The sequence below is a fragment of the Alligator sinensis genome, unplaced genomic scaffold (assembly GCF_000455745.1).
Source record: "Alligator sinensis unplaced genomic scaffold, ASM45574v1 scaffold215_3, whole genome shotgun sequence".
NCBI lineage: Eukaryota > Metazoa > Chordata > Crocodylia > Alligatoridae > Alligator > Alligator sinensis.
The window spans coordinates 646-12,829 of record NW_005842175.1 but is presented as its reverse complement, the minus strand read 5'-3'; the positions used below and the strand labels follow the sequence as shown (position 1 = coordinate 12,829).

Below are 12,184 nucleotides of genomic sequence, written 5' to 3'. Positions count from 1 at the left end.
TTTCCCTTCCTTTTTTCCAGCTCACCCCTGTCCCTTACTTGTCCAGTTCAGGCCCAGAACTGCATACAGGATGAGCTATTCAATAAGCACCATTCCTCCTTCCTGCTGCCCACTGTTTTTTTGGCCAAGGTGTGTCTATCAAAATGGCATACAAGAGCTATGAAACACTGGTGAATTGTTATTGGTCATCTTTCTGCACCTGCCTTTGTTAAGGTCCTCAAATTTTGCCCACTATAACAGGGCCAGCAGTCTCCTGCTGGGGGCTGCAATGGCCCATGGGACAGTAACCACATTCCCATCTGGAACAGAGAGGCTACAGGAACTAACATTGTTATTTATGAGCACTCTCTCCATGACTTCTCTCCCTATCACCTTATGTTTGGGCAGGGCCCTGCCTTCAAAATCTACTGTAGGACTTGATTGGGCTTGGCTGAAAGAGTTGGTGCAGTGTAGGGGAAGATTCCAGTCACATAGTGGATTTCATTGACTGGCATTTCCAGGGAAGGAGCACACAGAAGGCAAGAATCTGGGCTCTGTCTAGGCATTTGCTTATGGTGCATCACAAACTGATCAGGTAGCTCAATGTGTTCGGTGCATTTGCTCTTGATATCCCTATTATCCACCAGCAAACTCTGCTTCAACCAGTAGTTTGGATCTTTGTTAAACAATTCGGCCCAAAGTCAACTTAGACCCTGCTTCCCCTGGGAAGTGTTTAGCACCCAGAACAGAAGGAACTTTCCCAGGTTTTAGCCCAGCAGCCTTCTAGGCAGAGCCCTCACCCAGGACTGGAGAACCTAGGCTTAGATCCCCCCTCACCCAGAGGGGGACTTGAGCCTGCATTTTTCAGCCTGATGGTCTAGCTACTAAAGCTGTGCAAAGCTTCAGATCATGATTCGGATTTGGAGATTATTCAGATGATTCGGAGTTCGAATCTATAAATACGAATCAAATCAGGGGAAGCTTTAGGCTTTCCAAATTGATTCAGAAAAGATTTGGAGATTTGGCCATAGGGTATAATGGGGAATCAATGAAATATCTATAACTTTGTTGTCTTTTAGCTGATTCAGATGAAACATGCAGGGATGGTAGCCTCTGTGGAGAGCATGATGCATGCCAAGTGTCAAAGAGATAGGTGTGGGGGTTTGGGGGAAACTGCACCTCAAGCTTTCAAGTATTTGTGGTGCAGTTTCCCCCAAACCCCTGCACCGATCTCCTTGAAACATGGCAGGCTTTGTGGCCTGAGCAAGGGCTAGCCCCCCTGCAGTCTTCACCCCCTGTGGCTTAACACACACACACGTGACATGAGTTTTGCTTTCAGAACTTTGGGGTGCAGTTTCCCAAAAACCCCTGCACCTATCTCCTTGAAACCTGGCACATCATGCTCTCAGCAGAGGCGACCATCCCTGCAAGTTTTGTCTGAATTAGCCAAAAGACAACAAAGTTATAGATATTTCATTGATTCCCCATTATACTCTATGGCCGAGTCTCTGAATCGGTTCCGAATCGAATTGGAAATACAATTTGGATCTCTGAATCGAAACTCTGGCATCTAAATAGGCGGAATCCAAATTGAATAGTTCCCTATTTGCACAGGCCTACTAGCTACCAACCCAAGGGCAATGTGTTAACCAAGAGCATTCTCCAGTCTACTCCACTGAAGTTAGGTCAATGGCAACCAAGAGGGCAATATATATGGGGCAAGGAGAGAAGGAAGTGCGAGTGTGTAGCTCAAAGTAGGCCCCTCTGCTCCTCCTGGCCCTGCACCCTTCTGAAAGACACAAACACACGTGCGTTTTTGCCAACAGACATGGGCTAAGATGGCCAGATAATAGCAGCATAGTTCCTGTGTCATTGCAAGCAGAACCATAGTCCAGGGTCCCTGGCTTGATAAGGCAGAAATCATCTCTGCCCCACTCTCCTGGCCCCACGTATCTTCCCTTCTTCAATGCTGGAGGGGGGGCTTTTTCAGCCGCCCTTCACAATATCTAGCTTTGGGACTCCTGGTTAGGGCCCTCTGCTCAGAAATAGACATGGTTTCACCACCCTGCTTTAAAATGAGAACGCTTAAAAGATGGGTCTGCTACTCTCTAGGCAAATGACTCTTGTTCATTTTTTTCTGGAACTTGGGGCAACTGTCAGGAGGACACAGGAAGCTGCGCAAGGAGAAGTCAGATCTTTAAAAAAAATTTCAAGTGGCTCAACAAGTAATTTATGTGGCTAATGGCAAGGGGAGCAGGATTTGGGCTTTGATGCTTGACTAAATTAGCCTGCAGGGTGGTAGCCAACTGAAGACGATAAGAATTGTTGTTTACTAGGTCAAGCTATAGATCTCATCTGGCCCAGATCCTGTGCCTCACAGTGGCACAGTGGATGCAGAAAGGAAGAGTGAACAGAGTATGACCAGGGTTTTGTCCACTGTTCCTCTCACTTGCAGCCTCCAGCATTTAAGATCTGATACGGTCTGATTCACAGACTGTGCCCCTCACTCCCAGGCTCAACAGGTACTGATGCGCATTACCTCCAAGAATTTTTGCAATACCCTTTTGAATGTGGCTAAACTGTCAGCTTCCACAACATCTGGTAGCAAGGAGCTCCACACTTAAAACACATAGTGTGAAAAAACTTCCTTTTGTTAGGTTTAAACTGTCTACTCATTTTATTTTGTGACCCCCCAGTTCCTTCCATTGGAACAGGAGCATTCACTCAACTCCATATGATGCATTAACACTTGCCTTAGTCACTTGGTACGATTACAATTTCATTATTGGATGGCAGAGTTCTTTTTTTTGTCTTCAAGTTTTCTGCGTGTGCATGTGTGTGCACGCACATGTGTGAGGGGGGCAGCGAGGGGTTGTAAAATGATTTACCTTGGAACCATGCATTCTGGCAATGATGTATTACAACAAATATTTACCAGACTTGGCCTTTCATCCATGAACCAAAAGAAAAACCACCCTCATGAATATTCACAGAAAGTCAGGAAGGCTGTGAATACTAATGAGAATTTGCTGGTTTTACTCAAGTTGGTTTTTTTATAGATTTTTCTGCAGTATTTGCTCAAATCTATCAAAACATGAGTCAATATAGTGTTACCTTCTCATGCAAGCAAATGCCTAGAGCTGAAAGAGCAGGAGCTACTAGATTTGTTGCAGTAGGAGTCATTGGCTAGGGACAGAGATTACACAAACTAGTATAAGTGGTCGGAACTCAGTTCAAATCTGTAACACAACAGAATTTCAGCTCACATAAACCACTTTCAAAGTGACTGAAACCAGTTTAAAAAACTTGGATGGATATAGTATCAGACTGAACTGATTTAGGTCCATCCAATCAGTTTATTGAACTTCTGTCCAAGATCCCCTCCAGATTCAAGTTAACTCACAGGCCCCCAGCATCCCAGGATGCTTTGCACCTCCCCCACCAACCCCTCTTCACAGGGTGGGCAGGCTAGCCTTGGCCCAAGATGTCTGCTCCAGCCAAGCAGGCAGCAGCTCTAGCTCCCCTGGGCTTCTGGCTGCAGGGAGGCATGTGGCTGCATCTCTGGAATCAAAAGTGAATGTTTGTTCACTTGCTTATCGGTTCAATCTATGCAGCTTAGACTGACCTGCAAAGATTGAATTGATTCAACCTCGGGCTTTTTGCCTGTCTGTACTTAACCAATGGAATCAGATAAGGCATAGAATTTAGGTAGGGAACAGCAAGCGGTGCTGCGGGGTAGGAATAAGGAAAGTCAAAGGTAGCTCCTCTACTAGTGGTAGGTCTAACTTAATGCCTGTAACTGCAAATATTGACAGTTGAAAGGACCACCATCCACCTGGACTAATTATAATCTGTGTTGTGCATTAGTTTTGACTCAAATATTTCATTTCATTGTTTGGGGGGAAGATATTTAACAACAGAACCCAGCTCCATGCATTATTACCAAAAGATTTCAGGAAATTTTTAAAAAGCTTATATACCTATACATGTATAATCAGTCAACATCTTCCCCTTCCCCTAGAAAGGTAGTGGCCTCATTCACTCCATCCCTCATTCACTCCATTTTAAAATTAGACATCAGCCTATTCACCTCCTGTCAATAACCTGCTCAGACTCCTCTGGCTGAGTCATAGAAAGGCAGGCTCATAAACCCTCCAGGTGCTAGGCACCCCAAGGCCACCCATCTTTGGTAACTATCATGCCATTAGATGGCTTTAGATACGTTTTACCAATCCAATCTGGGCAAGAAACATGCAGTTACAATGGCTGAATGCTTCACACTCCTTGAAAGGACCTAGCCAAGGGCCTTGCTTTGTTCACTGAATGTCCCAACATCAGGCCACCAACAACAACCGGTTGACAAGCTGCTATTTAGGGCACCAGACATACCTGCTGAAGGTGGCCCAATGAGCACAGCAACAGCCTCGATGAGCAGGACCAGCCCAATGGCACTGGAGAACTTCTGGGAACCAACTATGGCCATCAGCACTTCAAACTGCAGTGCACCCACCATCCCATAGGAGATGCCAAAGAAGACACAGAAAATGACCAGCGCTGTGTAGTTGCTAGCCCTGGCACTGCAGATATCTGTTAAGCCATTGAAGAGCATAGCAAAGCTGAATAAGTAGGCCATGTGAGGACGGATAAACTTCAACCCAGCCACTACCCCACAGGATGGTCGGGCAAAAATGTCTATGAAGCCAATAATGGAGAGCAGGAAGGCAGCCTCTGTGTCTGGCACTCCAATGTCCTTAGCATAGTTGACCAATAAGATAGGAGGAACGAAGAGACCCAAGACCAGGATGAACTTAGAGATGGCGTAGATGACAAACCCCCTGTTGGAAAAAATAGAAAAATCCAACAGCTTCTTCCCTTTTTTGGGCTTCTTTTTCTTGGCTTTCTTTGACTTGGCTTCATTGGTTGTGGTCATGGCCTCCTCTGTCTTTTCCCCCATTGGCAGCATCTCCTTGGCTTCATATTTGTCCTGGACCTTCTCCATCTTCTGCTTCATGCTCATCTCCAGGGGTCTCATGACAGCTCCACAGGTGCAGCAGTTGAGCAGCAACCCCCCCATGATGAGGAACCCCCCTCGCCAGCCAAATTTCTCAAGCAAGACTTGCCCCAGAGGAGAGAGGGCAGAAAGGAAAACGGGGCTTCCAGCTGCAGCAAGCCCATTGGCCAGAGGTCTACGCTTGTCGAAGTAGGAACCAAGCATGATCAAGGAGGGCTGGAAGTTCAGAGCCATACCTAGACCTGCAGGTGGGAACAGGGGACAGAGGTAATAGAGAGTGATTGGTGCGAAACAAGGAGGCAAAAGGATCTCAACAAATTAAACCTCTCCTGAGGTTCTCCCTACATTCACCCTACCCTAGCACCCAAGAGATTCGCATCTTCTACCCAAATATTAGTTGTCCACACAGCTCTGGTGTGTACACATAAGAACATGCATCCCCAGGTCCCAAAGAATTGCCATTCCACTTGCTGTGTACCACTGTCCCCTGTCTTCAGCTATGGCATGCTAACCACCAGCTTGTCCCATCATTGCCTACATGGACTTCACCACCACCGCCTTAGTTGGGTTCTTCTTTTTTAAACTCTTGAGCAGGGCCAGTGCAGTCCAGAAGAGAAAAAAGGACAATGGACCAAGGTTTTCACTTAGAGCTGCAAATTTTTCTTCTTCCAAAATATCTGACCACCCATGGTTCTCCTCCTTTCACTTCCCCGCTTCCCATGTCAAAATGACTCTACTTCTGTATGTAGGAGGCTGCACAGAGTTCTTCACTTCAGCTCAAATCGTGTTCTGACAGCGAATGAGCCAACCCTAAAAGGTTGATCAAGTACCTTCCCACCATGTTACTAGCCTTTGCAAGCTATGGAGCAGGAGTCCTGGACAGTGAGGTTCATGGGCCTGCTCTACCTGCTGCTTTACAACACATGCCTACAACTCCATGTTAGGCCAAATCAGGGCAGGGTGACAGAGGCACTGGTTCAGAAATGAGTTAGATTTCTTAGGCAACAGCCAACTTCATCGGATGCTGCTTCACAGTAACCTATGAAAGCTCATGCTTCTGTGAACCAGTTAATCTCTAAGGTGACACCTTGTTCCTAACTTCAGACTAACACCACTAACCACCTCTCGGCTCCATGCTGGGATGTGGGGGGTGCCTGAGCATTCACAGGGAAGGGTCCAAGTCATAGTTCAAACGCCCCCTCCTGTCCTCCAGCTTCAAGAGCCAGTGGCATAAAAGCAGCCCCCCCTCACCAGCCATAGCAGCACCCTGAGCTGATCCGCACTATACGTGAGCAATCCTTTTCCCTTAGCCAGCAAACATAGAAAAAAGGGCAGAAGCCACAGCATTTATCTTCATGCTTCTTGCCCACTCCACTGTTGTCTCCATGCTGCACACCCCTTATCCTACCTGGACATACATTTCTTCCATGGACTCAGAAACTTTGTATGTATTTCTTCCATGGACTCAGACTCCTGGCATCCCAGAGGAAGCCAGGAGCCCTCCAGCACTTTTTCCATCATTCCCAGCTCTAGTTGGGACTCCCTCAGGGGAAATACAGTAGCAGTTTCCCAGGCTGAACTGTATTGAAACAGATTCCATAAGTCCAGATGGGGCGGGGGGCAGGGTCTCCATTCCTCCCATCTCTGTACTTACATAATTTTTGCATCTTGAGTTACTGTAGTACCTAGAGATTATCTGTCTCTTCTGGCTCTAAGTAACTTCCCACCACAAGTCCTGGCTTTGTATATCTGATGGTCTTATCCCCCATAAACATAGATGTTCCCCTTCTGGGGGCTCTTACCTGTCAACACACCAGCTGTCAGATACAGCTCAATAATATTGGTGGTGAAAGAGGCTAGGATCATCCCAGAGGAAGCCAGGAGCCCTCCAATAAGCATCACTGGCCGGCATCCAAACTGGTTCACCATGATGCTACTCACAGGACCTGCATGGGGCAGAAAAGCCAGAGAGGAACAGAATGAAAGAGGGTCGAGGTCAGTGAGGACAGATCAGCTTCCTCACACCACCACAGCAAGCAAACGAAGGGATTCTAAGGCCAAAGAAACTCCCCTTACATCTCCAAAGGAGGACTAGAGACCAAGCTCAAGGCTATGGGCACAGAAGTGTGAACCTGTGGGATTCATGTCCTGGACTGTCACACACTTGGAAGCTGAATGTGGCTGTCTCCATATTGCACTGAGCCCTTCCTGCACAATGAGGATGGGGAATCAGTGACAGGAGCAGAGAGAGACACCCCTGTACCCATCTTGTGAAGATGATGAGGAGGTGAGGTTCAAGGGAAGAGACAGGATGAGGATGTCTCTTGGGGAAGGGAGATTTGGAGGAGTAAACCAACACAGCGTTTGTCCCCCTTGTAGGAGAGGTGTTGTCAACAGAGGCCTCATGTGCCCCTTCCACATCTTGTTTTTAGTAGTGAGAGGGGCTGAAGAGCACTGAGAATTGTGAGTACACGCAGGGGACACCAGCCCTATGCTGCACATTCATGTATGCAGAGGAGGGGCCTGGAGCTTGCCCTCACACACTCACCTGTCCCATATAGCATGGCCAGCATGATGGAGGAGATCCAGGCTGTGTCGCTGTAGCCTACATGGAAGTCCTGCATCAGTTCTTTGAAGTAGACACTCACAGCCTTGGGGAAGGCGTATGAGAAGCCAGTAATCACAAAGCAGCCCAGCAGCACCATCCAGCCCCAACCACCATCTGGGGGCTTCACTGGTGCTGGCAGCTGGCCCTCCTCTGCGTCAGACTGCCCCATTTTCTAATTTGCCTGGGAAAACCCAACACCAAGCAGGGGAGGAAGAGGAGGCAGAGCAGGCAGTCAAGTGAGCTCTCCAAACACTGCAGAAAGACAAGAGCAGATAGGACAAGCATTTACTTCTCCCTGAACCCACCCACAAGGAAACAGGGAGGTGCGCAAGCTCCACATGTCCCAGCACGTGCTGCCACCACTCCTCATCACAGTGCAAGCCACCAAGCAGGACACTGGGCTGGGCGTCAGGAGATCAAGGTGGTAACTGTCCACAGCGCTACAGTCTCAGGCAGGTCACTTCCCCTGGAACTCATTCTTGTGTATGCCACCTGGAAGCCCTGCAGGGACGTCACAGCATATTTGCTGCTGGCGTCACATGGCTGGTACATGGTTGCCGCTGGGGCTTCTAACTCTTATTCTAAGTCCTAAACACACTACCCACAATGCTCCCCTGTGCAAACAAGCACACGCACTCCTCCCCGCAATCTGGAGCTGCAGTGGAGACTGATTTTTCCCTGGGGAGGAGGCTGTCACGCAAGCTGTGTGTGTGACAGATTAGGGCTCTGTACATACATGGCGTGCCCGGCAGAAAGGCAGGGGGAATTAGAGGGGGCACCTTGTAAGTTTCTCTCCACGCCCTTAAGCTAGGGAAGAATTTTGCTCCCATTGGCCAGCCTCGGTTTGTGTTTCTCCTTTCTCCAGCACACGGCAGGGTGCCTGTCATGAGCTTTCCAAGGCTGATCATCAGCCTCTGTTACCTGCTAGCTTTCCCATGTCTGCAGAAACATCCTCTACACTTCCCTGGGCCAGGCGCACACTGCATGAGGCCTGGTACATTCCAGATGACTCGCTGCTTTACAGTTCAGACCCACCATTTTTGGTTTCTGACCCTGCATGAGTGACCAAGGCCCTGCTCTGCTGGCTTCCCTTTCCTCCCAATCTGTTGTCTGTGATGCTACCTAGAGAAACATCTTCACAACCCATCTCTGCCAGGCCTGAGAAGTCCTAGTAATCCTGATCTGTCTTTGAATTGCTATGGGCCAAAGAGGCAAGGCTGCTCTTGTGGACAAGGCCCAGGACAAGGAACTACATGGCACAGATTCTGCATGTGACCATAAGCAAATTTTCTCCCCTCTCTGGCACCCTGGTAAGCAGGATGTTTGACCTGCTTCTCCACCCCACCAAGGGTACTATGAAATGTCACACTTGCAAAGTGTTTCCAGCTTCTCAGGTGGCACTGCTGAGTGGCGTTATTAAGGATACAGTGCACTCAGAGGTATGAAGGGAGGAACAGATTACGCTGAATAAAAAAGCAGGTGTATCATCTTCTGCAGGGTATGCCTGCTCTCTCAGTGAAGTGGAAGCAAAATTGCAGTCAATGTAATCCTGTTCCATGCATTCCCTGACCTTCCACTTCCCCTGGCATAGAAACAGACATGCAACAGTTACTAAGCATCAGCTGACACAGTAATCTCTCTCTCCCCCGCCCATTCTTTCTCTCAGTATAACTTGTTTTCTTCACTCATGCCCTGAGGAACCTTGTTCCTGAGAACACCAGTGCTGTTGACAGTTGTCTTGGGCCATTTAATGGGAATGGGCAAAAGCTGTTTATGGCACTTGTACACTGAGAAGTCTGATCAGTCTTTGGGGAGTTACTGGACAAAGTGACCAGGTGGGGAGGTGGGGGAGAATTCACAATTAAAGAATGGGTTCAGGCAACTCCTCCCTTGCCCTCTTCTAGTCACCAGTACCTTGCATACAGCACCAGGACTCAGTAAGCAGTAAACACTTCCTACACAAAGCACGCTGAACCTGGATGAAGCAGCTTTGAGAACCAGCACCCACAAGCTGCCACAACCTTGACCTCTAAGACAGGTTTGGGAAGCATGACACTGAATGTTCATGCAGCATCTTACCTGTTTGAGTCCTATATGCACATTAGCCCATGGACACTTGTATGTCTTTGCAGATGGGAAAAATGAGGCAGAGAGAAGAAAAATATGACTTGCCTGAGAACCTGGGACTAAACGTCAGTTCCCCAATTCCTCAGTGCAGCAGTCATTGCTCTGGACCCTACTGCCAATCTCATTATTACAGCCAGAACCCTATGTGAGTGATGGGCCTCTAGATGAAATGTCTGTTAGAAAGGCAATTCCAAGTCCGCTATTCATTGCAAGGGGTAAGGAGTAAATCCACATTGCTCAGGCAGCCATACCTATAGCTTCCCTCCCTAATGATTATCCCGACTATCCAGGCCAGCACAGGTTGATTTAGCAACCCCTCCAAGGTTTAGGCAACCATGTTCCTATTGTGATTAAGGAGCTCTGTTCTAACAGGAACACATTTCTAAATTTATTCTGGACCCAAATCAAAGACATCATCTGATGTGCACAGCCACTTTGAATGGAGGAACATCTTTTGCAATGCACACACGTCACTTATGGACCCTTGTCTGTAACAATCAGCGTTTACAGACAAAACCTCATTCATAAACTGTTTCCTAACTCTAAACATTTGCTACCTTCTAGTATTGGATGTCTATTTGTCTCTCTGGCGAACATCCCTCTATTGTCAGAACATCATTTGCAAAACACTCTGATGTGCTGTTTTCCTCAGCTGGTGGCTGGGGGTTCACAAGCCTCCCTGCTAGCAAAGTCACTGTGAATACACAGGATGTGCTTACTACTGCTGCATGTGCTGTACAAATTGGCGGATCCTGTATCTGGGCCCTTGGAAACCATTACTCATTAAAGCTTTGTCCACTGTCAGTGAGATTTATTTACATGTGAAAATCAGCAATGAGATTAAATACAATCAATGGCTTGTGGGCACACACAGACTTCTGGCACTCAACACCTGCATATGTCTATCTTTCACCATTGAGTTCCACCTTGGCCACTTGGCATTGACCCTGTATTTGTGTTGGGGTGACAAGACAGAAGGGTTAAATAAAGCTCTTTTAAGTCAATGCTGTCCCCTCCCCACCCTGCATACACCCCAGAGGAGGCTAGCTCTTTGAATCACTCCTTAGATAGCTGGCTCCCACCAAGATGCAGCTAATATTTGGCTTCATGAAGCCAATGGACACTGCTTCCAAAACCACACACACACACATGACCACTAAGAGCCAATGAGATCCCATACACTAGGATTGGCTTTCTCTCCTTGATCCCCCCATGCAGTAATGTCAACCCTACCGCTGCTAAAGCCAGGGATCCCATACCCAGTGTCCAAGAGCACAAGAAATACATAGCAGTAGGAGAGAACATCCAGAAAAGCATTAAATCAGCCTTGCCTGGTATAGGCTACCCTCCGAGAACAGCATTATCTTCATCTGCACATACAACATGAGGCACAAAATGTCGAACAAATCAACTACCGTCAAAGCATCTGAGTACAAACCTTGTGGGACCAAAGCTTCCTGGGTCACTGTGCGATTCCAGGGGGAAACCAATCCGTGTAACACTCCTTGGCTTCTGCAGAACTGCGTTGGCTTAGCTTGTGCCTTTTGGGGTTCACACCATGGCAGGCAAGCCTCTGCCCATCAGAGGCCTGATGATATCTCTTGCACGTCTCCGTGCCTCTTCCTTCAGCGGTCAACGACGTCCCTACAGAGGAGTTCCCCCTTTCAGCCTGGATTACAGAAGATCCTGTGCTGTGTCTTTGCTGGAACACCTGCTTCTGGGGTTATACATGCATTTCCAGCCACTGTATAGACCCCACTCCCCCTCCTGTAGGGTGGGGTTTTCTGAGCGCAACCCAGCTTCCGGCTTGAGCCTCCGAGGTGTTTAGAGTGTGGGTGCAGGTCAGCAGCTGCTTAAGGTTTAAACTGAGCAAAATCATATAGATGCTGATCCAGCAGAAACCACTTTTAAAAGGTTTTCCCAGCCAATGGGAAGGAGCAGCCTGCATGCCTTGGCCAAAGGCCCCCAGTAATCCTGCTGCTCAATAGAGGGAAGCAGCCAGGAGCCTGAGGACACCGTGGCTTCTACTGTGCTCTGTTTACTGTGCTGTGTCCCTCTTTTCCTTGTCTCCTGAGAAGGGAAGAGCATAAGGAACAATCAGCAGGAGCTTTACCATGCTGAAGGGTGAATTCATGTTGGAGCTGGTGGGATAGGCAAACAAAGCAGGACAGTGGAGTGGTGAGAAAGCAAAGGTATGGAGAAGGGACTAGTGGTAAGGTAGCAGGTGCAGTAATGCAGAAGGGGAGGCAATGGACAGAGAAGACCAAGGTGATGGAGCACAGGGCTGGGACGCACAGGAGTCCGGCAGGATGCAAGGAAAGAGCAGGAAGTGCTCTGAGGCTGCAAGCGGGGGCTTTAATGCCATGATGCCGAGGGACGTGTAAGTTGTTAGCGGAGCAGCCACAGGTACATGCCCTTAATGTGCCCTTTGCACTCCTTCCTTGCCCACATGACTGCTG

At 48.2% G+C, this 12,184-nt stretch overlaps 1 protein-coding gene across 1 annotated transcript in view; it reads right to left on the bottom strand.

Moving 5' to 3' along the window:
• Positions 1-11,790, bottom strand: part of SLC16A8 (solute carrier family 16 member 8) — a 14,279-nt gene extending 2,489 nt beyond the window's left edge. Inside the window, exons 1-4 of the mRNA XM_006025941.2 lie at positions 11,164-11,790; positions 7,539-7,850; positions 6,793-6,936; positions 4,369-5,232 (exon numbers count right to left, since the gene is read on the bottom strand). Of these exons, the coding sequence (XP_006026003.1) occupies positions 4,369-5,232; positions 6,793-6,936; positions 7,539-7,767 (1,237 nt within the window). The 5' untranslated portion in view covers positions 7,768-7,850; positions 11,164-11,790. The remainder of the gene's footprint in view (positions 1-4,368; positions 5,233-6,792; positions 6,937-7,538; positions 7,851-11,163) is intronic.
• Positions 11,791-12,184: the final 394 nt, after the last annotated feature.